Source organism: Phodopus roborovskii, unplaced genomic scaffold, assembly GCF_943737965.1.
Source record: "Phodopus roborovskii unplaced genomic scaffold, PHOROB, whole genome shotgun sequence".
Taxonomy (NCBI): domain Eukaryota; kingdom Metazoa; phylum Chordata; class Mammalia; order Rodentia; family Cricetidae; genus Phodopus; species Phodopus roborovskii.
Window position 1 is genome coordinate 35,132,651 of NW_026126418.1, and position 24,841 is coordinate 35,157,491.

General features: G+C 40.6%; 1 protein-coding gene across 1 annotated transcript in view; it reads left to right on the forward strand.

Annotated features, from left to right (window-relative positions):
* Lrp2 (LDL receptor related protein 2) overlaps positions 1-24,841 on the forward strand; it is a 145,728-nt gene that overhangs the window by 57,294 nt on the left and 63,593 nt on the right. Inside the window, exons 16-34 of the mRNA XM_051184531.1 lie at positions 1,408-1,611; positions 2,854-3,046; positions 4,570-4,695; positions 5,385-5,515; positions 7,573-7,710; positions 7,999-8,280; positions 9,421-9,663; positions 10,658-10,777; positions 10,858-10,974; positions 12,118-12,495; positions 13,581-13,829; positions 14,859-15,070; positions 15,795-15,979; positions 16,503-16,731; positions 17,412-17,589; positions 18,766-18,894; positions 21,164-21,330; positions 21,819-21,962; positions 24,601-24,710. Coding sequence (XP_051040488.1) covers positions 1,408-1,611; positions 2,854-3,046; positions 4,570-4,695; positions 5,385-5,515; positions 7,573-7,710; positions 7,999-8,280; positions 9,421-9,663; positions 10,658-10,777; positions 10,858-10,974; positions 12,118-12,495; positions 13,581-13,829; positions 14,859-15,070; positions 15,795-15,979; positions 16,503-16,731; positions 17,412-17,589; positions 18,766-18,894; positions 21,164-21,330; positions 21,819-21,962; positions 24,601-24,710 — 3,535 coding nt within the window. The remainder of the gene's footprint in view (positions 1-1,407; positions 1,612-2,853; positions 3,047-4,569; positions 4,696-5,384; positions 5,516-7,572; positions 7,711-7,998; positions 8,281-9,420; positions 9,664-10,657; positions 10,778-10,857; positions 10,975-12,117; positions 12,496-13,580; positions 13,830-14,858; positions 15,071-15,794; positions 15,980-16,502; positions 16,732-17,411; positions 17,590-18,765; positions 18,895-21,163; positions 21,331-21,818; positions 21,963-24,600; positions 24,711-24,841) is intronic.

Below are 24,841 nucleotides of genomic sequence, written 5' to 3' on the forward strand. Positions count from 1 at the left end.
GTTCTCCATATTTCTTCCCCCCCCCCCCAGTGCTGGGTCCTGTGCTGTGCCTGTCGAATTTTGATGGGGTGGGAAGTAACCAATTCCTGTGAATGATTCCTTGATCACCCGGCCTTGTTGCTTTGTTCCAAAATAGTTCTTGTCTCTTCCATGCTCTCTTCCTCCTGGTTCTCCTGAGACCGCTGATTTCTGGGGTTGTCTGCACTTCTGTTCAACCATGCTGATGGTGCACCCCACTAACCCTGTTGCTCGTTTCCCTTTCATGACTCTCCTCATCCGGTTGACCTATTCTTGTTCTTTGGATAACTCTACTCTGCTGTGATCAACTTCATAGATAATGTGTTTTAAAAAACAGTACATTGTCTAATGATTTTAAATTTCTATAGTTTTTATCTTTATTTTGGCTGTGTCTCCCATTATTTTTGACCTTATCTACTTACTTTTTTTTTTTTTTTTCAAGACAGGGTCTGTCTATGTAGCCCTGGATTCCCTTGGTATAAAGAAGACTATTCTGCCCCCTCTCCTAGTGTAGTAAGGTTTTTGGTGTAGAATTCTTGGCACTTTTATATTAGAACATAGTAATTACTCTTTTTTTTTTTTTTTAAACCTCCTAAGACAGCAAGACAGGGTTTCTCTCTGTAGCTTTGGAGCCTGTCCTGGAGTTCACTCTGTAGACCAGTCTGGCCTCAAACTCACAGAAATCTGCCTGCCTCTGGCCCCCAAGTGCTGGGATTAAAGGCATGTGCCATCACCACTTGGCAGGAAATTACTTTTAAACTTCACTGTATGGACACATGCTGTTTTTAGTGCTTATACACATTAGGTAATATTTCTATCACTGGACTGTGTATATGCTCAGTCTGGGCATAGGAATAGACCCTAAGAATAAATTTAAATGTCTTAGGAAGAAATAAGATTATAATGAGGGCCTGGGGAGATGGCTCATTTCCCATGCTAGAATAAAGATCTGAGTTTAGGACTGCAGCGGCCTTGTAAAAATTCTGGATATTGCCTTGAGTGCTCGTAATTCCAGCACTGGGAGAGTGTGAGAGGGTCAGGGACACGGGGGTCCTTAGGGTTTGCTGGCTGCCAGCCTGTCTAAAAATGGTGAGCTCCAGGTTCAGACTCGGGGAATAGCAAGGGTTAGCACACCCCCCTCTGGCCTTACCTGCCCTCAAACACAAGAAAAGATGGGGGGGTGGATGTACATGATATTTGTGCATAAAAATGCAATAATGAAAAGCAAAGACTAACACTGTGTGACCATTAATTTTACTTATCCCTTTTCTTCTAGACTATGGTTTCCTGTTATATGTCAGATATTATAATGAACATATAAGCAACTGTCTCTGAACAGGATTGGGCTGCATTGTTGCTGACATTACTATTTCTTTCCTCTTCCTACAGCTGTTCGGAACTTCCTGCTCTTTTCATCAAAAACGGCTGTGCGAGGGATCCCATTCACCCTCTCCACCCAGGAAGATGTCATGGTTCCTATCACTGGGAGTCCCTCCTACTTTGCTGGAATTGATTTTGATGCTCAGTCCAGCACCATCTTTTTCTCAGATGTAGCAAAAGACATCATTTATAAGCAAAAAATTGATGGCACAGGTGAGGGTGTGTGTGTGTTGACATATTTGATTTTTTTCCCCTCCAATACTACCAATTACTCATTCTGTTTGCTTTAAAAAAAATTGTGGGTTTGCCCTTCCCTATTCTGGAATCCCCCTGCTTCAGCTTCCTGAACTCCGGGTTAACAGGGACAAACTACCCTATTATCTCGCCTCTATTTTCAAAACAAGTTATAAATGAGATCATATTTACTTGTAAGTTTTTTGTAGACATGTTCTTACTGTGCAGTCCCATCTGGTCTTGATCCATGCTATCAAACTCACAGCCGCCCTCCTGCATCCATTTCACAAGTGCTGGGGTTATGGTCTCATACAATCCCCCCCCCCCCCCCAGGCTCAGACTGAGACAGAGTCCTAGGAGCTCCATCCTGCTGGTCCATTGACTTATGCATCCTTCAGTCTCTGTCACTAACTCTCTAGCCCCTAGCTAAGCTGCAAGAGCAAGCAGAATCCTCTCCCTCTCTCTGCTTCCATGGGAACCCTTAGGTTGCCATGCATCATCAAACTGTGCATAGGAGACTCCCATTTCTTCCTCCTTTCTCTCTGCGTTCCAATGCTTCATTTGCCACATCCCAATATGATCCTCTGTAGAACAGGCACAGTAGTAATCACCACTCCATATACCCATGAGGATGAGTGAATCCATGTGAAGTTCCTGGTGAGTACTCAAGCAACAAATCTTTTTATTTACACAGAAGACCACTCCTATTTAGTAGTCTGACTTGTCAGAACCAGAGCTTTTCTTTTTATTATGTGATTGCTTTATTTTCAATGAGTTGGAGAGAAGAGAGCCACCAGGTTTTCACAGGGAAAGAAATTCTCATGTAACCAGCTCTCCTGGTTCCTTGGCAATCCTGGCTACCTGTGGCTGTACAAGCCTGCTAGAGGAGGGTTGGGCGGTAATGCCTGTGAGCTACCCCCGACTGTACCTGGCAGTGTCAGCTCAGAGCCGTCTCTGAGTGGTAATAGGTGAGTTCAGGTATCTGTCTCTCTCACGTGTTCTGGGAGTGAACTCAGAGCCAGTTCTTTTGAGATCCAAACTGTGGGCAAGGGATAGATTTTAGGTTTATCTCATTGTTGCTCAGCAGTTTGCAGATTTTTTTTTTCCCTTTAAAGAATTCCACACGTGTTTTTAAAATATGTATGCCCTTTCATCCCACATTGAAATGTGCAGCAGTTGAGAAGTTTGTCTTAAATAATATGATTATATCTTTAATTCTAGGAAAAGAAGTTCTCACGGCAAACAGGTTGGGAAATGTTGAAAGTTTGGCTTTTGACTGGATTTCAAGAAATCTCTACTGGACAGATGGAGGACTAAAGAGTGTCAGTGTCATGAGGTTGGCTGATAAGTCCCGACGACAGATAATCAGCAATCTAAACAACCCGAGGTCCATTGTGGTGCATCCTACTGCTGGGTATGTGAGAGCTCGGAATCGCTGTATCCTTCCATACATACTTGTGGATCAGACTGCACACCTCACCTTCAATTTCAAATCTTTGGCATAAGCTTTTTTGATCATCTTATCTCCTTCAAAAATGAAACAAACAAACAAACAAACAAACAAAAAGCCCCAAACCAGAGCAAAAGCCCTTCTTTGATGTATGAGAAATGATCGAGAAATGATGCAATTCTTGCCCTCCTTTAATGTATTGATTTGAAGCTTTGCTAAGGGGTGGGGGTGGGGCTGGGGTGGGGGTGGAGGATCATCTTGTATTCACATCCCTGTTTTCTGTGCTAACATTAGACAGAAGGAAACAGAACAGTCTACAGTATTCAACTTGTGTCTATGATGAAATGAGGTACAGTGGCCTGTGAAGGGCCAAGTCTGTTGTCAAGCTCTAGGCCAGGCAGGAACAGCTCCCCACCCCAACAGAGTCGGTGGTCACCTTATACTTTCAGTTTTCTTTATAAACTTTATCCCTTTTTTTTTTTTTTTGGTAGTGTCTATAACCTCAATCGTTTGTTTTGTTTTGAAAGCTTTCTTTTCTTCTTCCTTCCTTCCTCCATCCCTCCCTCCCTCCCTCCCTCCCTTCCTCTCTCTCTCTCTCTCTTTCTTTCTTCCTTCCTTTCTTTCTTTTTAAAAATATTATGAAGCCATCACATTTTAGGAAGTTACATTTGGAAAGGGTTGGTTTTGATTCCTAGAGCTTGTATGAAAGAGATGAAGATGCTGGATATAATGGTACATGTCTTTAATTCCAACACTTGGGAGTTGGGAGGTAGAGGTCTACGGAGTGAGTTTCAGGACAGCAGGGCTGTTTTCCTTGAAAAACATAAAAGAAAAAGATGTCATTTCGGGTTAGATTAATGTGTGTGTGTGTGTGTGAGTGTGTGTGTGTGTTGTATGTATTGTATGTGCAGGTGAGAATGCCTGTAAGTGGTCTAGAGGTCAGAAGAAGATTTGAACTCCAGGTCTCATGAGCCAATACTCTTGATCCCTGAACCATCTCTCTAACCTTTAATTTTTTTTTTGTAAATTTATAAATTTTCTATAAAATGAATAGAGAATTATTTGGGTTCTGGATGTTTAATCCCAGCTAGATGGTTTTAAGATTAAAAAACCCCCAAAAATCAAATACTATTTATTTTGTCTTTTGAGACAGGGTCTCACTATGTAGCTCATTATGGAGGAACTCACTATGTAGGTTAGGATGCCTTCCAAGTGTTGGGATTAAAGGCATGTGCCACCATTCCTGGCATAAACCATAAACTCTTTTTAAAGATTATTTTGGGTTACATAATTTTTAGAGCCTAAAGTCTAGTCATTTTTTTGTCCTGGATGCCCATTCTAATGTCATTTATAATTGTGACTGTGATCACATATTTAGAATTAAATACGCCAAATCTGACTGCATGTGTGGAGAGTAAAATCAACTGTAACTCTAAGTCATCAGTTTGTTCTAATGTTTGCCTCCTGGATTTGTTCCCACTTTCTAGATTTATATTCTGGAGTGATTGGCAACGACCTGCTAAAATTATGAGAGCATGGAGTGATGGATCTCACATAATGCCTATAGTCAACAGTAGTCTGGGGTGGCCCAATGGCTTGGCCATCGACTGGAGGTGAGTAGATACCATGTGAATCTTCATCACTGTAGAGCCTGGAGGAGGCATACTGAGTAACAGTTCCATTAAACTGAACACATTGCAGGATAAAAGGAAAGAATGCCTTCTGAGACTTTTTGGTCACTAACAGGTGATATGTGATAGATGTTGAATGATACAGAATCCAAACACAATTGGCCAGCTGCTGGTGGCATTCATAAGTGTTCTGAGAAATTTTCTAGAAGTAGCGGAATGACAAGATGGATGAAGTTCCAGCTATTGGAGCTGATGAAATGGAGATAGATTGTGTTTAAATTTCTTAGAGAGACATCTTAAGGATAGGAATTAGTCAGCAAGTGAATTTTGAATACTAAATTAATCAACTAGCATCTATTTGTTTATATATGCTTTGGGGGTTCTCAAGAGTTTGCCTATCTAGGAATAAGGCAAATGAGCTTATGAATATGTATTATTAAAGTAGTTTATGGACAGAAGTTTACTCAGTCTTTTAAACATTAACATCAACATTGTGGTTTATTTATTAAGAAGGAAAGCAGATTTCTTGATTCAAAGATTTCAAGTTGCAAGTATACTGAGTTTGTGGTCACATACAACTAATGTTTTAGTAAAAAGTTAACTCATAATGTTCTCAGTATCCAGGACACCGCTCATTTCTTGGTGTTAGATAATATTTTTTTTTCTTGTAGTGCTTCACGATTGTACTGGGTAGATGCCTTTTTTGATAAAATTGAACACAGCACCTTTGATGGTTTCGATAGAAAAAGACTGGGCCATGTAGATCAGATGACACATCCATTTGGGCTTGCCATTTTTAAAGGTACGTTCTGAAGGAATAAAAAGCATGTGATGTTTTGTGCTTGGAATTTAAAATTAGGCTAATAGTCTTACACATTCCAGGAGTATATTTTGCCACAAAACTCTATCCCCATTCCAAAATACGACTCATGAAGAATAAAAGGCATTATTGTTTTTTTCGTTCATATTTCAATACAATACATTGCTAGTAAAGGTTTCTGAGAGGTACAGAATTGTGGGAAACAATAGCCACCATGATTGTGGACAAACTACCTTCTTCAGTGGAGACATACTTCTGTGACTTGAGTTGCTGAGAATAAGAATTTAATCTGGTGAGCCAGGCTTGGTGGCACACACTTGCTTGAGAGGCTGATGCAGGACCATCACCATGAAAGAGGCCCAGGCCACATATTCAAGCCATTGCTAGCCTGCATAGCAAGACCATGCAAAATAAAACAGGTGGCTTGTTTATTCCTGTGACAAGGTTCTGTGTGGTTTGTGCATGGCACACAAATGCTAGCCCTGGTCTTATGATGCTGTTATCTCCATATTCAGAGTGCTGCAGAAGGAAAATCCATGAGGCCAAACTAGGGCTACAGATCAAGTTCAAAATCAGCATCAACTGAATAGTGAGACTTTGCCCAAATGGACAAAGTGTACCCAAAGTGCTAGGCCAAGAGAATGAGAAGAGATTGAAATCTATCCTGGCTATACATGACCAACTATAATTTGTCACCTTAGGTATAGAGCTATCAAAAGCCCTGAGATTAAGTGAGTTGTGTCTCTGTAGAAACCTCCTGCTCAAATACTTAGCATAGTGCCTTAGACAAACTAGAGTGGGCAGATATACGGAATATCCTATCTTGCTGTCTATCAGTGGAGTGTGTGGTATTTTAAAAATGCCCTGAGATTTTTGATGAGAGGAGTGAGTTATAAACAGTCCACCCTCATATATTTAGTCTACCTTTCAAATATTGTCGGATAAGTTATTTACTAGTACACAGGAACATTAAAAAATTCTAGGATGTTTGGACATCTTTTGGTTTAACTATGAAAAATATTGAGTGCATAATCATGAGAACAACACTATATTCCCCAAATAATATTCGTTTCTATCAGTTCTGACTTGTGTTGTGAACTTCTCCTTTTTCCTTTCTTTTTCTTTGAAAATTAAATTTCCTATATAGTCTAGGCTCACTCAATCAAACCCATGATCTTTCTACCTCAGTCTTAGAAATATATGAATGTCACCATGCCTAGCCTCATTAACCTTTTAGTGAAAGACCAGGTAGTTTTTTTTTTTTGCTTGTTTGTTTGTTTTTTGACTATATACTGCACAGAACTTATCTATTTCAATACAATGAGATACTTTCCTGAATGGTGAAACTGAAATTTGCAAGAAAGGGAGATAAGATTTAGTGATTTCAATGACGACCCCCCCCCCCACAGTGTGGATCACAGATGAGGAAATGATTTCATAACAGGGGTGACATTGTAAGCATATATTTTTATGTTCTAGTTAGTTATGGCCTTGCATTATATGAAGTCATTGCTGAAATGTAAATTATTAGGATTGTTGATATTTTTATTTTTGTTTTGTTTTTTGAGATAGGGTTTCTGTGAGTACCTTTGGGGCCTGTCTTGGAACTCACTCTGTAGACCAGGCTGGCATTGAACCCACCAAGATACTCTTGCCTCTGCATCCTGAGTGCTAGGACTAAAGACATGTGCCTGATATTTTTATGTTTTGGGGGATGACATCTGTACTTTTCCTTTACAGCTTCTTATTAAAATTGGGTCTAACAAATAGTAGTTATTCTCATGCAGATATGAGCTAAGAACTCAACCTTAAGATTCTTTTTTATGTTTATTTTTAATCTATGGACATTTAAGCCCAATTACTACAAAATGCCATTATGTATCTACCTCAACCTGAGCTATGATATCAATAAAGTATGGACTTCCAAAGACAAAATGGTTACAGATGACAGATGGGTTCTTGGACCATTGCATTCATGTAAGCCTATTGCATTTCGTCAGTTTGTGACTGAAATACCAATTATTTTTTTTCCTCCTCAGATAATGTGTTTTTAACAGACTGGAGACTGGGTGCTCTTATTCGAGTCAGGAAATCAGATGGTGGTGACATGATAGTTATTCGAAATGGCATCGAGAGCATAATGCATGTGAAAGCATATGATGCTGACCTCCAGACTGGTGAGGACTGTATTGACGTAATTTTCTGACTCGATGGCTCCTTTCTCTTCAACTATTTCATCAACATAGTGCTGTATTCCCATCAGCCACATAGTTTAACATGGCAAGAGTTTGGCTTCTTGGAAATACACATCTTAGCACTTTTCTGTATTTAAATGGAATGGGGTCTTCGTACGTGGATTTCCAACTTTGTACTGTTGTTGGGTCTGGAATGGTTTCTTTTTCTTTCTTTTTAAAATCTGTTTTCCCTGCACAAATCATTGGATCTAGCCAATTTTGCATTTCCAGGGTCTAACTACTGCAGCGAGTCCACCCATCCCAATGGGGATTGCAGCCACTTTTGCTACCCAGTACCAAACTTCCAGAGGGTGTGTGGATGCCCTTATGGGATGAAGCTTCAAAGGAATCAAATGACATGTGAGGGTGATCCAGCCAGTGAGCCACCCACACAGCAGTGTGGTTCCTATTCTTTTGCCTGCGACAATGGCAAGTGTGTGCCCAGTTCCTTCCGCTGCGATGGAATGGATGACTGTCATGATAACAGCGATGAACATCAGTGCGGAGCATTTAGTAAGTATCTGTTTGCTGGAGGCGAAGAGAGCAGAGGTGTGGTCATACAAGCAATAATAAAAGCATGAGCTATGTGCATGGGAGTACAAGATTCATAACATGGGCTGGAAAGATGGCTCAGCCATTAAAGGGTAGGCTCAAAACCAAAAATATAAGATTCATAAAATGTCCCTTAAAGACTAACAGGAAGCAATGTGTGGGATTCACAGGTAATGTTACGGGTGGTTTAGATTATTGTCAATATTTTCCTTTTGACATTTGTTCCCTTGATAAGTTCTTCAGAAAGTCAAATCAGGGCTAAGGACAGGACTCAGTCTGTTCTTAGCATGAACCGGGTCCTGGAGAGAATACTACCATAAGTACTTGCAACCTTAGAAAACATCATGTCCTATGTGTGTTTTATCCCTGTTTTTGGAGTGAAATGCATTGGAATAGAATGGATTTCCATCTCTACACACTTTTGATTATATTCTAATCCATGATTTTTTCAGTCCTGATTACCATTATAGAAGACCCAAGTGTCCCACCAGCCAGCTGCCAAATCACTGCAAGTGTAGGCTTGTTTTTAGATAGCTCCTGTAACTTACATCAACCCATTTATAATAATCTATGCATTGCCCCAAGGCTCTTTTACCTCATGTGAGTCCCACTTTCTTGCTTTCCTGCTTCTGTCCACCCTTCTTCCCTGCATCCTCTGTGCCTGGAAGTCTGCCTAGCTGTTGGCCATTCAGCTTTTTATTTAAGTAGTCAGAGTGATACTTCTTCAGTGTTCAAAAAGATTATTCCTACAGTATCCAAGGATCCCACTAAAAAAAAAATTGGACAATCATTGAGGTCTTAAGAAGCATGTATTAAAATAAGGCCAGTAGTAGTAATAACTGGGACTTTTCGGGAGAAAGGTTCTTTGAAAAGTTGTACATTTTCCTGAAATTATGGTAGGAGGACAGTACCTATCGGACTAGGGTTATACCCAACAGAGTCTGAGCCTTCCCCTATCTCTCAAAGTCTCTTTACTTTGTGTAACATTGTATTGAAAGGTGAGAACTTGGTCTCTACAGGAACAATCATAAAAATGTATAAAAGCAAACCTTGTCATGACCTCCTTGTGTGTGTGTGTGTGTGTGTGTGTGTGTTTTGTAGATAATACTTGTTCACCTTTGGCTTTCACCTGTGCCCGTGGTGGACAGTGCATCCCTGTCCAGTGGCGCTGTGACAAACACAATGACTGTATAGATGGCAGCGATGAGCAAAACTGCCCCACAAGTACACCTTCTACATGCCCATCCACCTCCTTCACCTGTGACAACCACATGTGTATCCCCAGAAACTGGGTCTGTGACACAGACAACGACTGTTTGGACGGATCAGATGAAAAGAACTGTGGTGAGTTTTGAGGTGCTTTCTCTGAGTTGATTATTTGAATCATCAATAGGCTTTGGATTCTTAAAATTCCATATTTCTTGTCAACCTCTGTATAAGTACTCTGGTACATGTCGGATGCTTCTCCTAAAGGTACTGAACCTTATCAAAGCACAACACATATGTCCAGCATCCAGGTAAACAAGCAGACAAACCTGAGCTGCATGTGGTGGTACCCATAGTCTCTGCTATGGGGGAGGCAAGAGAAATTGCTTCAGTAAGTAAAGGGCAGAGAAAGCAGGATGACACACTCAATGGAGGATGACATCAAACTTTGGCTCTCACATGCATGAGCATACATATATGTGCACATGCATGCATACATGAGTGTGCTCTTTAACATGCATATGTGATCATGCATATATACATATATGCACACATGTTACACATATACTTTTTAAAGTAAAAAATGCAAACATTTTATGCAGTATCAGACATCTGGTTTTTTCATATTTTCATTTAATACAGAACAAAGACATAGCCCCCCCCTTTAAAATCTCAGTGTTATGAGTGGTAATAATAAGATGGAGCAGAGTTCTCGAACTACATTCTTGTATTGGTTGCAGGACTAGGTGATTTACTTTCTTCCTCTTAGAGGAGATTGTAGGAGCCTGTGCTTTTCCTTCGCTTTATGGAGTGAATGGGGCAGCGTGTATACCTGTCTTCGGCATTGTTGCTGCTTGGCATGTGGTAGGCTGACCATGTTGCTCGGGTTTGGTAGAGTCACAGACTCCTGAGATACAGCACCAGGTTAGACAATGGTGCTTCCACGATGAATGTCTTCCATTTTCCAAGACTGGCTCTGCCTGCCCTGGAGTCTTCTTATTCCCAATCCTCATTTTGAGTTATCGTACTGTGCTGACTTTGACGTTGTGGCTGATCTAAAGGAGCTGAGCACGTAGAACTGAGGGAAGTTCTTGAACAGAACTAACTTGGCTTTGTTTCTGTATGTCATTAGAAGCATCAGGGACGTGCCAGCCTACACAGTTCCGTTGCCCTGACCACCGATGCATCAGCCCGCTTTATGTCTGTGATGGGGACAAGGACTGTGTCGACGGATCTGATGAAGCCGGTTGCGGTAAGTGGATGGCTTAGCTTTACTTGTGCTCTGTTTATCTTGGAGTTACTTTCAAACACTTTTTTTCTTTCCTTTTTTAGTGTTAAACTGCACAAGTTCTCAATTCAAGTGTGCTGATGGCAGTGCGTGCATTCACAAGAGATATCGCTGTGATGGGGTTTATGACTGCAAGGACAACTCTGACGAGGCAGGCTGTCGTAAGTACCACATACACAGAGCATGCTTACACACAGGAACCCTTTATTTTAGTATTGGATATTACCATGTAGTTTTTTTTTTTAAATTCAGACAAGCTAGGGGAAAACAAAGCATGAAGCATTCATGAGATGATGATATGAAAAATACTGTTACAGGGTTAATACTACTGTATATTGATTTGTAGTTAGGCAGCCAATGTTACATGAATGAATACTTTAAATAGTTAAATCCAGATATTTTTCATAATTTTTCACATTCCAAGAACATCCACCATTACATTTTATTTGTGTGTGTGTGTGTGTTTGCATGCTCTCTCGTGGGTGCACGTGTGTGCATACACATGGCACAATATATATGTCAGAGGACATCTTGTGGTTGTCAGTTCTCTTTTTCCACTATGTAAGTCCTTAGACTTTATCTGTTTTACCTGTCTGAATGCGGTTCATTGAAATCTCAATTGGGAAGGCAAATTATGGAATAGAAATGGTATGGGCCCATGTGGGACTGATTCATTCATCCAGGAAGAGTGATTATAGCGGGTCTAAGGTAAGGAAGGTCAGGCAGATAGCCTTAGAAGTGACTTCTATGAAGGGTTAGAAGGCAAGTCTGACAGTCTCTGTTCTTTTCGTATTTACAGGTTAGGGACTTATGTTAATATGATTTCCCCCCTTTTTGCCTACTATTTGTGTGAAATGAATTTTATTTGTAAAAAATCTCCAAATATTCTAGACAGCCAAGGCTACACAGAAAAACCATGTCACAAACAAACAAACAAACAAACAAACAAACAAAATCTTCAAACATTTGCTAGGACACTGGCATTTTTGACATTCCTAAGGAATCAAAAGGAAGTATATATGTAAACTTATTGAGAGGAAGGAAGAGTCCAGGAAGTTTCCTGACTTGTACTTTTTTTTTAATGAAAGAGTGTATCCTAATCTCCCACACATAAATACTTCTATGTATCACAGTGTGCAAGAACATTTGCTATCATTTTATCCATAAGTATTGAGTCTTTGGTATTGATCATTATTATAAACCTACCATTTGTTCAGAATAAGTTCTTCTCAATCTATATGACAAAAGCCATCATAAATTGCAATCCCACATGCATCACGCATATGCCTTTTTGTTCCTCCTAGCAACCAGGCCTCCTGGTATGTGCCACCCAGATGAGTTTCAGTGCCAAGGAGATGGTACCTGCATCCCTAACACCTGGGAGTGTGATAGACATCCAGATTGCATCGATGGATCTGATGAGCACAATGGCTGTGTTTATAAGACTTGTTCTCCATATCATTTCCTCTGTGACAATGGAAACTGCATCTACAGACCATGGATCTGTGATGGGGATAATGACTGCAGGGATAATAGTGATGAGAAGAACTGCCCTGCCCCACCTTTTCGCTGTCCCTTTCGGCAGTGGCAGTGCCCAGGCTACAACATCTGTATCAGTATGAGTGCCCTGTGTGATGGCAACTTTGACTGCCCAAATGGGACTGATGAGTCCCCACTTTGCAGTGAGTTTCTTGACATTTTACTGCCATAAATGCATTTCTGGACAGAGTCTGCTGTAACCCAGCACTGTCACAGTTCGCACATAGTATTTTGGGGAGAGATTTTAGTTCCTCTGTGACTTTATAGCCCTCATAATTAAATTCCAATAAATCATGACTGCATAATACTTCTCTTTAAGTCCTTTACACTTGTGTCTGTGTTTCCCCTTCTTTTTGTATCACTGTTTAGAAAAATGAAATGAAATGCAGACATCACATCATCAAATTAAATGTAGATCTCTTAGTAATGTGCTCATGAACTTTTCTAACTTTAATCAGTACTTGTCCCGTAACAACCAAAATCTGGGGAGTTGTGTTTGTTGTGATTAAAATGTTCTGGTTGGCATGTGGTCCTAATTACTGTCTCTTCTCTTTCCTCTTTAATTAACGCTCACTCTCAGATGAACCACAGCAAGGTATGACTGTGAAATAGTTTAGACTTATGATTTCACCTGTGTCATGTAAATGCTGAAGTTGTACTAATTACTGTGCCTTCCTCTTCTAGTGCATGTCCTGTGTTATGACTCCTTAAAAGTTGTGGTGCTCATGGCCATAGAGGGTATTTGCATACCCAGGCACATGACCTGGCTTTGGGCAGGTTCAGTCATTGCCATGTTGGCCCTAAAAGTAAGGAATGATGGTGTGTTAGCAAATCTGTGTCTTCTCCACTTGACCACTTCCTGCTTTTTTCTGTGAAACATTTAAGACCTATTGTTGCACTTTCAGTTAGATTGGGGAATTCCAGAGGGAGCAAGTTAGATTTCTCTGTACGCTTCATCAATGATCTCTCTGCTTCATCAATGACAGTTTCTTGTGGCAGCTATATTTTCCCAAGGTTCTCTCACAGCACTAAATACTGGAGAGAGGTTGTAGAGTCCAGTTCCAATGAATAATCTATCCACAGGCAATTCAGAGAAAATACTAAACAGTTTATCCATGAGAATGTGGCTTTTAATAACTCTCATTAAAGTTGGCATAGGACTGCATCATAGTGGGGGGGGGGTAAAGCAAGAGTGTTTGACTTTCCACCCTGTGACTCTTTATTCTAGATCAAGACAGCTGCTTGCATTCTAATGGTGGGTGCACTCATCAGTGCATCCAAGGGCCCTTTGGAGCCACATGCATATGCCCATCAGGATACCAACTTGCCAATGATACCAAGACCTGTGAAGATATAAACGAATGTGATAGTCCAGGCTTTTGCAGCCAGCACTGTGTCAACATGAGAGGTTCCTTCCGGTGTACTTGTGATGCAGAATATAAATTGGAAAGTGACAGGCGGACTTGCAAAGTCACAGGTAATCATTAAGCTTAAAAGAGAACTAACTCCAGGGAATTTCATAACTTCTCTCAGAGTGTAAGCATTTGGCAATGTTGATCAACATTTAACCTGACTAGTCTTCCTAGTCAGCTAATTTAATGTCTTTTGACCTATATAAATGTTAATATACTAGGTGTTAGAATATTGATCCAGTTGCTTTCAAAGTGATTCAACAGAGGGAGATTTAAAGGTTCCTCATTGCGGGGCATAGTGGCATATGTCTGTTATTTTAGCACTTGGGAGGTAGGATCAGGTCAGCTTGGACTTCATAGTGAGTTCAAGGAAAATCTGAACTACATAAGGCTCTGCTTTAAAATACCAGACTTTATTTTCAACTAAGCTGGATAAGAGCTGTTCAGGGGACTGACTGATTTTAATATCAAGTTTCCATCCAAATCTGATGAGTCTTGTCTTTTACCTTTGAAGGAAAACAATCTTCCTTTTAAGAATGTATCTTGAAGTAAATGCATCATTGTTACTGGTATACTATTGGTCAGAACTCAGTCATTGGGTTACTGTAGCTACAGTGGAGGCAGGGGACCTAACTGTGTTTGAGCACTCTTAGGCCAACCTAAGTGTGGTACAACACATAACTAAAAAGACAAGAGGGAAAGGAATATTAGTAAACAGGCAGAACTCTCTGCTACAGCTAAATGCTTAAGTAGAAGACAGTCTGCTAAGGTAGAGCGCAAAGTACAACAGTAAAAACAGCACAAGGATAACTGTAAGTCCAGCTCACTCCAGACTGGTACTCGGATACCCACTGCAATGATTCAAGAAAGCAAGCTATTTCAGAACACAACTATGTAATTATTAATAAATGTCAATGAGCAATTAAGGTCCTATGACCCAGTTTAACTTCTGACAAGATCAGGGATTAAGAATGAAGAGATTAATTCTTGTGTCTTGGTACCACCGGTTGGACGTTGAACAGACCCTTTAATTGTATCTAAATGTGTTTTCCTTTCAGGTCATTGACAGTTTCTTTTTTCCTTTTCCTGTACAGCATCTGAAAGTCTGTTGTTGGCTGTAGCAAGTCATGACAAAATCATTGTGGACAATATCACTGCTCACATGCACAACATCTACTCACTGGTCCAGGATGTCTCTTTCGTGGTTGCTCTTGATTTTGATTCAGTCACAGGTCGTGTCTTTTGGTCTGACCTACAGCAGGGCAAAACCTGGAGTGTCTTCCAAAATGGAACGGACCAGAGAGTTGTAAGTGCTCTTCCATAGTCCTTCTGTACTTATTGTTGCTCCTCACTAAGGGAAGGTCCTACCCTCCCTTGTTCCAGGCAGCCCATATGTATTCCTAACTTAAATGCTGTCGTTCTGTTCTTCAAGCCTCTGCATGGTTCTATGCTGTGGTGCAGATCCTATGGGAATCTCTCATGAAAGCTAAGGAAAGTGCAAGAGAGTAAAGGAGTGATTCACTGAGCTCCATTTGTTTGATTAGCTTTTTAAAATTTTATGTATCTGAGTTTATGTCTCATGAGTGTGGTGGCAAGTGGAGGCCAGAATATGATATCTGATCCCCGGTTGTGAGCTGCCACATCGGTGCTGAGAACAAAGTCCTCTGCAAAAGCAGGAAGTTCTCTTAATCATTGAGCTATCTCTTTAACCTCTTGAGTTTGTTTCTTGATTCCTGACAGTCTCAATTTCTTTAGTGAACTCTTTAAGTAGTCACACATTGGTAGAACTCTTAGCAAGTGTAGAAACTTTTAAAATCAAAATGAAACCACTTACTAATACAGCTGTGTGTATTTATTTAAGGCGATGAATGCTTATACTTATGCTTGAAAACACTACTGTTGGCTCACTGGTTAATTACATTATGAGACAAATTCTAATCCCATCATGTTAGATTCCTTATTATAGGCTTTCATATGTCTGTGTTTGCCTCCATTTATTCTAATACTCGCCACTTACTTTTTGTCTGTAGGTACACGACAGTGGTCTCTCTGTGACAGAAACGGTTGCAGTAGATTGGATAGGTCGCAATCTTTACTGGACGGACTATGCTCTGGAAACAATAGAAGTTTCTAAAATTGATGGAAGCCACAGGACAGTGCTGATTAGCAAAAATGTCTCAAACCCTAGGGGACTAGCATTAGATCCAAGAATGGGGTAAGAAAGACATTTACTAGTTTAGTCATATGAGTACCGAACGACTGTTAGATTTTAAATTAAGGCATTCAGTAATGTCCCCTTTAACTATGATTTTGATACAACAAACTTTTAGTTCCTGCATGAAGTTCATGTTCATTTCTAGAGAGTCCTTAGGTGTAAGAGGAAGAAAGAAAGGAAGAAAAATTCTCTCATGTATTTCAGAAGCTTTGAAAATCTTTCCTAGAGTTTATGTAGATTCTGTAAGTTACAGTTTTCTATAAGATGATGAATTAGTTTATGTTCATTATGATGCTGACTTCCCAGGTAGTGAGAGTTATTATATATCAGTGAAGTTTATAATGACTCTCTAAAGATGGAGAAATAAATTCACTCATTCATCAGGCCACTTCCCTGTCATAATATACTGCATATTTTATGTACATTATAAAAATACCTAGATGGTCAGAGTCATGAGCTATGTGTTGTAGTATGTTTAGTGAAAGTTATCTTTTCTGTAAATATATGTTCCCTTTCTTCACAGTAACCATCTAATGTTCTGGTCTGACTGGGGCCGTCACCCTCGAATTGAGCGAGCCAGCATGGATGGCACCATGCGCACAATCATTGTCCAGGAAAAGATCTACTGGCCCTGTGGCTTAAGTATTGACTACCCCAACCGACTCATCTACTTCATGGATGCCTATCTTGATTACATTGAGTATTGTGATTATGATGGGCACCATCGGAGGCAGGTCATTGCTAGTGATTTGGTAAGTTTGCAATAAATAAATTTAAACTACAGTAGAAATCAGTATCAAGACAACTGAGAACAAATATGCACAATGAGAATAAACAAAAGAGAAACATACCAAGGAATAACAATGGTGAGGTATATATCTACCTCCTGTTCCTAACAAGAAAATTAATATGTTTGTCTTAGTCACAGATTGTACCATGTCCAGGATAAGATTAATAGCCAATGTGAATTAATGGTCTGTGGATGCTAGTCTTTTGGTTATATATGTATCTTTAAAAAAGTCATGGTTTAATAAAAAGTAAGAAACTAGACTCATATTTCTCAATGAAACTAGAGCCTGTTATGTGATTACTTATTTAATTTTTTTTATTCAATGAATTCTGTTTATGGGTTACAAGTTGGCCAATGCAGAAAAATATGTAGATTTCAAAAGAGCTATTACAGTTTAGTGCCCGTGACTTGAAGTCCCATGAGGAGACTTTCTGCTGTTGGGTAATATACAATATAACAGATTGAGTGGCAGAAATATCCCTGGAACAATTTTAAAACTGAATATCCAGTGTTATTCCTAGGATAGACACCTGTATTAGCTACTTCCTGTTGTCATCAGTATGTAAGTGCTGATGAGGTCTCCTTGACCAGACATCCCTTTTCATTTCTGGCTAAGGTCTCACTATCTGGTTCTGCTTTCAGGTTCTCCATCATCCTCACGCTCTGACTCTGTTTGAAGACTCTGTGTACTGGACTGACCGTGGTACTCGTCGGGTCATGCAGGCCAACAAGTGGAATGGGGGGAACCAGTCAGTTGTAATGTACAGCGTTAACCAGCCTCTTGGGATCATCGCCATTCACCCTTCAAGGCAACCCTCTTGTAAGTGATAACACATAAACACCCTGCCTGGGAATAGCATGGTCATTTCTTCTTCTGGACATGTTAAGTGCATGGGCAATGCATTTTCTTTTCATTGATCACAGTTCTCCGTGCTTTGCCTTGGCCTCTGCATCCTCCTTGCTTCTATTTACTACTGGAAAAGCAGTCCTTTGTAGGTGATGATAGCATTTCCTCATAACGCCATTTAATTTAGCAATTAGCTACTTCCTTTGTGATCTTGTTAAGCTGCTAATTGCTTGGATTCATTGGGATGCCATCTCCTTGTAGGTGTTCTGCTGTAGCCACCTCATGTCACCTTCATGCATGGGGTGTGATGGACAGAACGTGTAAAGATTTGGCCTCGGTGGGAGGGAACAACTCTTCTCTCCTCAAATCTCTGCAGTGGTGTCCCACATTCAGAGTCTGGCCCCGTTCCTTCTGTGGCTTACATTCACTATGCTGGATTACTTCATAGTCTAGTGGCACACCCGGCAAGTTTTCAGCTTTGGACATCTGTACTTCTTTGTTCTGTCTTGAACATCTGTCTTCTTTCTGTTTCTGTCAGAATTACTGCCTTGTGTCATTTAGGGTTTTCTGCTCCCAGAAGCTGTTCTTAACCACCCGAGATGGCTGTCTTCACACTGTGTGCTGACATCTTGCCATCACATTCTAAATTACCACCCACAAACATGAATTAATAGGTGTTTCTTTCATTCTAGAATTTATACTCCATGTTTGCCTTCAGTGTGTTTGGGATCTCTTAGAATATATATATATGTATATATATATATACATATATATATATGGAAAAGAATAGATTAATTATTGAGCATGCCATATGTAGAAGAAACAGGATTAAGAAACACACTGTGAGACCAGAGAACTGACAGAGGCAAAGATGGAAAAATTTCATGCAACAAGATCGTTTTTAGATGTGGCAAGGAGACATTATGTTCATATTATGGGTTCTAGATAGTTCAGTGATTGGTTATAACCTGGTTATGGACCAAGCTAAGTTAGGACCTTGTTGAAAACTATTCCTTTCTCTTGTGCCTCTTAACAAAGGTAACTGCAAGCATTCCCCTTTGCAACATTGGGAGCTGTGGGGAGGACCATGACCCTGAGCATTGTAGTGCAGGCAATTTTCCATTCACACATACATTCTTTCTTCCACAGCCCAAAATCCATGTGCCTTTGCTTCCTGTAGTCACCTTTGCCTGCTTTCTGCACAGGCGACTAGACAGTATTCTTGTGCGTGTCCTTCAGGATGGAACCTCTCTGACGATTCTGTCAACTGCGTGAGAGGTAAGTGTGCTGTAAGGAGCAAGTCTGTCATAGTGGGTGCTAGGCTGTGAAACCCTCAATCTGGTTCTAACTGGACTTGCGAGTGGTATTTCTCTTATGTTCGGTGAGTATCCTGTGGGCTGATCGTTGAGCATCTCTACTGTTACTTGTGCATATGGTTGAACAACGTTTAACCTTGTGTTTCTTGCACTTGACTTTTCAGATAAGGGAGTTTTCAAATTCTGTAGATAGAAATCAGTTTGTGTACAGCTCGCACATTTTCAGGTCCATTGTTTCATTATTCCTATAACAAATTGTCAGTGGTGAGTGATCTGCCCTCTGTCTTATGACTCCAACTTCATACTTGTTAATATTATTATCTGATGCTTCAGAAGTAAGTGCTGTCTCTGTGAGCAATATTACAAGTGGCTATTTGAACAATTTAATCTTAGTTGTCTTTGTGGGTTGATTGAAGGGTATGTGGAGTATTATGTCAAGTGCTCTGGAGAGAACAAAGGGAAAGAAAAATTATTTCTTCAAGAACATGTACATGCATATATATACATCTTGAAAATCATCCTCTGCTGCTCAGAAATTTAAAAAGTTACTCTGAATCTGTTCATTTCTCACTGAAGAGTGAATGTGTTTTGAAACCGATACAAATTGCTAGAGATAAGTTGAAACGAAACTGTTAGTTTTTAAGTCCAAATCTATAGGGAAACTGGGCTTTAAAGTGGAAAATACATGACGGATTCAGGACATTTATAGTGTTTACAGGTTAGTGTTTGCAGATGAGGTCCTGATGGTGAAGACCCAGCCAGATATTGTGACATCGTACACTGACATTTCCATGATGAAAGGTTTCAATTATTGGCAATACTTGCAAAAGGATTGGCATTTACTACTTTTCTTCCGAGATTTATTACATTTCTAATCCTTGTTGACACTGTTTTATTCAGTGTGTCCTTGAGTCTTTCAGAGAAGATTAATCTGGGCATAGATACTTTAGATGGAAAGCATTCCTTCACCAGACCAAGCTTTTCAGCTGTTCATTGGGGACTACCTAATGGTGACTCCAGATACTACCACTTGCCAGTTAACAAATAATCCCATTCATGGTTTTTCCATAGGTTGGCTGTTCACTTCTGAAGTGTAGCCTGACTGCCAGTATATGCCTATTAAGAAAAGGCACATCCCCCTCCCCTCCAATAAGTTTAAGTGACTTACTGACATGTAAATGAACATTTTGCTTGATTTAGGTGGTGTTTGCTAAGCCTCTGGGACACCCATGGCAGTGCTTCTCTGACACTGTACCTGATACACAGATGGTTTAATGTGTTTGGAAGATGGGCTGCAGTTTGGGAGGGGCAGTGGGAGAGGCGCTTGCCAGTGTGGGGCACTCCAAAAGCAAAAGCCAAACCAAGCAAGCATCAGTAAACCAGTAGTGGTTATTGCCACTGTGTGTATGGATGCGAAGCACCACTTTTCAGGAGTCAGCTGTTGGCTTCCACAGTGGGTTTTCAGTGTTTGAACTCAGGTTGTCAGGCTTGTGTGACAAACACTTCCACCAACTGAGCCATCGCACTTGGCTTGCTTTTTCTAATTTTCTAGTGTAAAATTCAGGATGTGCTCTCTTACATTTACTTAGGAGATATTCTTCCCCAAATGACCAAACCAAGTAGACAAACTCTAGCATCCCACACAAATACGTTTCTGACTCAGGAGTTGAAAATGCAAATATCACTACATATTGGGGAACTTTTGGAGACATTATATATTCCTTTGTGTGTATTCTGTTCATTATTGACCACACACACACACACACACACACACACACACACACACACACACGCTCCTGAAAGCAAGACAACTCTCTGACTTTGCTTCTTCTTCATCCCCCAGTCAAGCTCTAGAAATACAATGGTGAGAAAATTAAACACAATAGTAATTGTGCTGCTTTGTGAATTAGAAGGAAGGCGTATATTAACTAAATGATATCTGAGAGGCACAAGGCAAGTTACTATTCACCAAGTTATGTTTCACTTCTCCACTTTGTATGACTCAAAGTCATACAAAGGGTTGTATATTGGTAGAGAGAGAACTTTGTGACCCACATCCGGATAGTTTGTCAGTGTGAGCAAGGAGAAACTAAGGACCATGTAGTGGGCTGTACTCTCAGGCAGTGTCTTATGTGGAGTTGAGGGCCCCTGTGGGAGGCCTGTGGTTACTCACGACACACCTGATATATGTTGTAGCTAATGCTGTAATGCTTGTGATAATGTTTTTACAGGTGAGCACCCTTTCTTGATGTCTGTAAGAAGCAATATAATTTTTGGAATCTCCCTTGACCCTGAGGTGAAGAGCAACGATGCTATGGTTCCCATAGCAGGGATACAGAATGGCTTTGACGTTGAATTTGATGACTCAGAGCAATTAATCTATTGGGTTGAGAACCCGGTAAGTTTTGGATACATTCAGTGTATATGGTCATTATTTTAAGACAAAGTTCCCGCAGGGAATTCTGGGAAGGCATTTGATGGAAGTCCTGGGGGTTAGAATCATTGCTTCTGGGGCAAATGCTTGTCCAGCGCCCTTCAGCTTGAGATTTTTTTCTCTCTCTCTCTCCCTATCCCTCTCTCTCTGTTTTGCTTCCTTCATGGAAGCAAACTGACTCTAGTGAAAGAGAAAGAAGAGAGCTCTTTGATTGATGTGCTTCTCGTTGACCTCCGAGCCACTTTAGACTGTGCTTTTACTTTTTATTTTTAAGGCTATATGGTAAGTTTCTCTTCCATGGAAGGTCAGGTACTCAACTTTTCTTTCTTTTCCCAACAAGTGAGGAGCATCAAGAAAACACTGCAGCTGACAATGGCTGTAGTGTGAAGAGGGTTTCTGCATAGGGGCTGTGCTCCTGCCTCAGGTCAGCTCACCTCCCTCTTTCTCCCCAGGGTGAAATTCACAGAGTGAAGACTGATGGCAGCAACAGGACAGTGTTTGCTCCTCTCTCTCTGCTGGGGTCTTCTTATGGCCTGGCCTTAGATTGGGTATCAAGAAACCTTTATTATACCACTTCTGCAAGTCGGTCCATTGAGGTAATGCTTCTATTATAATATAGCCACAAGTGTTGGTGGCTCAGTCCTTTAATTCCAGTACTAGAGAGACTTGGGCAGGTGAATTATCATGATTTCAAGGTCAGCTTGGGCTACAGAATGAGATGTTGTCTCAAGCCAAAAAGTACAACCAAAACCAACTACAAGACAGCAAAAAACTACAACAAAATACACCAGCAACTCCACAGGAAATAAAAACCACCTTACAAAAATAAAATAATAAACAATTCTATTCTGTTTCCTAGTAAACTATCAGTTGTACTGTGTGCCCTTATAAAGGATATTGCTTAATTTACAACATTCCAAGAAAACTAATTAAAATCATAGAAGAAATACTTTGTCAGATATCAATCAAGTCTATAGCTACCTCTGTTCTCAGATAAGAATCACACTATGGCTCCAATGTAGTTTTTCTAACACTGAAAGACAAAATGGAAACTTGATTCTAATTTCTCTCCTCTTTGAGATCAGTCCTCAGAAGACATTCTAGATGCAGGGTAGGCCTGACCTCACACAAATTAAGTCCATGCCTCCAGTATTGGTTTTCTCCACTCTGGGACAAGGACAAATATATGTGGGAGTATTACTTCATGCTAATCTTGAAAGTGAGTCCCTAAGGAGAAAGAAGGGTTTTGAGAGGGAGGGGTAGTCAGTAGACCTCAGAGTTGACACATAGCTGGTCAGTTGATTCCAAGCTCTTTGGTTTGTTGGGTGGGAGTCATGTCGGTAATGAGGGAAATGCAGGGCTGCTTGGTAAGGTCCACACTTTATTAGGGACTCACAGTGAGTGAGAAATTTGCAATGTGCACAAATGCTAATCTGTGGAATGTCTCAAAGCAAGTAGAATCAACTGGTGTGAAGGGATTCTGAGGGCCCATCTGAAGGAATGGCTGGAATGGTTGGTTTCAATGCCAGGAATAAGTTCCAGAAACCCAGACCTATCTGATCCCATTTGACAGTGGCAGAAGGTACTTTTGATAATCTGAAGCTCATCAAAACATGATGTGCTGCTGAGAATCCCACAGCTAGGCCCGAGGCCCCTGGAGAAAAGCAGTGATGAGTGCACTCTTTTTTGGTATCTTGGTTGACTGCTTTACGTTTTCCAAAGGTATCATCTATAGGGCTCTAGCAGCCTGTTGGGGAGCACCTGAGTGTGTATATGTGTGCATCAAGTGTCAGAGTCATTGAACTGCAGAAATCTAGTTTGTGATTGAGCCTCCATTACAGTATGATACAGTGGGGGAGAATCCAATTCAGCATCTAATTCAGCCTGGCTTGTGTCTATATTACTTGCATATTTTATTCATTCAGCAAGTAAATGGTTTCTATGGATCAATAGCCTGGTTGGTCCTGGATATTCAAAAGGATGAGCATAACATATTTTTTTTCCTTTTTAAGGAGCTCACATACAAACCAATTATTTTGCTAAGATTAGTAGATATGAAGTGTTATGTAGGGGGAGGGGCAGTAGAAAGCTTATTAGTGGTTATTTGAGCTGAGCCTATTTCTAGTATGGAAAAGGCAGAGGGATGAAAACCCCGAAATAAAAAACCAAAACAAAACTAAAACCAAATACATATTATCAATGGGGACAGCAATGTTAACCTCCACTCATGAACTGTTTGACCTTGGACAAATGGCTTAACCTTTCTAACCCTCTTATGAAAAAGGTTATAAATTATCACTGTATTCAAAATGGGCGCTGAATCATCCAAGGGTTTGTACTGGTTAGCTTTTTAGCTCAACCTCATGAATGCAAAGAGAATGCTTGCTTATCTGTACTGTTCCAGCATTGGTGATTCACACTTCATTCCTTGTTGAAAATAGGTGATGTTGAAGAATCTGCTTTCCACTAGGGGTAGCTGTGTGCCTATTCCTTGAAAGGAAGGGGGGGGGGGGAAGCGTAGCTTAAAAATGAAGCCGGCAGGTGGCTGACTGAGAGAACTTGAGGTAGAATAGAAGTCAAACAAAAAGGTATTTAATGTGACCCGAGGAGAATCTTAGGCCCAGAAAAGCTAGGACATTGTAATAGAAAAGGGCAACTCGAAATGAGAAAATTATTGTAGTTCAAGCAGGAATTAGAGGGAAAAAGGCAGCATGTGTGCGTGCATGTGTGCAAGTGATTGAGAGAAGGGGATAGAGGTAAACGTAGACATAAGTAATCTATTCGCATCCAATATCAATTTTACAGAAAAACCTTAAATGTATAATGTTTACCAACAGGCAGTGATTTTTTTTGTGTATGTTTACTCATCACTTGGGAAGTGTTTTGCCTGCAACCCACATAAGGCCCATGGAGGCCTTGTGATGTCAGATTTCCTGGAACCGGAGTTACAGGCACTTGTGAGCCAGATGGAGGTGCTGGGAACTTAGACCAGGGTCCTCTGGAAGAGCAGCCAGTGCTCTTAAATACTGAGCCATCTCTGCAGCCCTGATTGTGCTTCGTAAACTCCCATTTCTGCTGAGATGATTCCTCCCAGCCCCAGAGAAGAAAGAGAAGTGGGGATCTGTAAGTGCAGTTAGAGGTTATAGGTATCGCATGCCAACGCTGGCCATGCTTTAGATTTAGCTTTGTTTCCAAGAAAGAGATTCAGTTCTAATACACGACTCTGCACCGCAGGTGGTGACACTCCACGGAGATACACGTTATGGAAAAACCCTGATTACCAATGATGGCACCTCTCTTGGCGTTGGCTTCCCAATAGGCATAGCTGTTGATCCTGCACGTGGGTGAGTGATACCAAGTGGCATGTATGATCCTGTCTGCACCACCTTTATCAGTGTCCTTGTCTGAAGTGTCCTGTTAACATTTCAAACTGTAGGATATGTGTCATTTGAACCCAATGAGAGAGAGCAGTAAT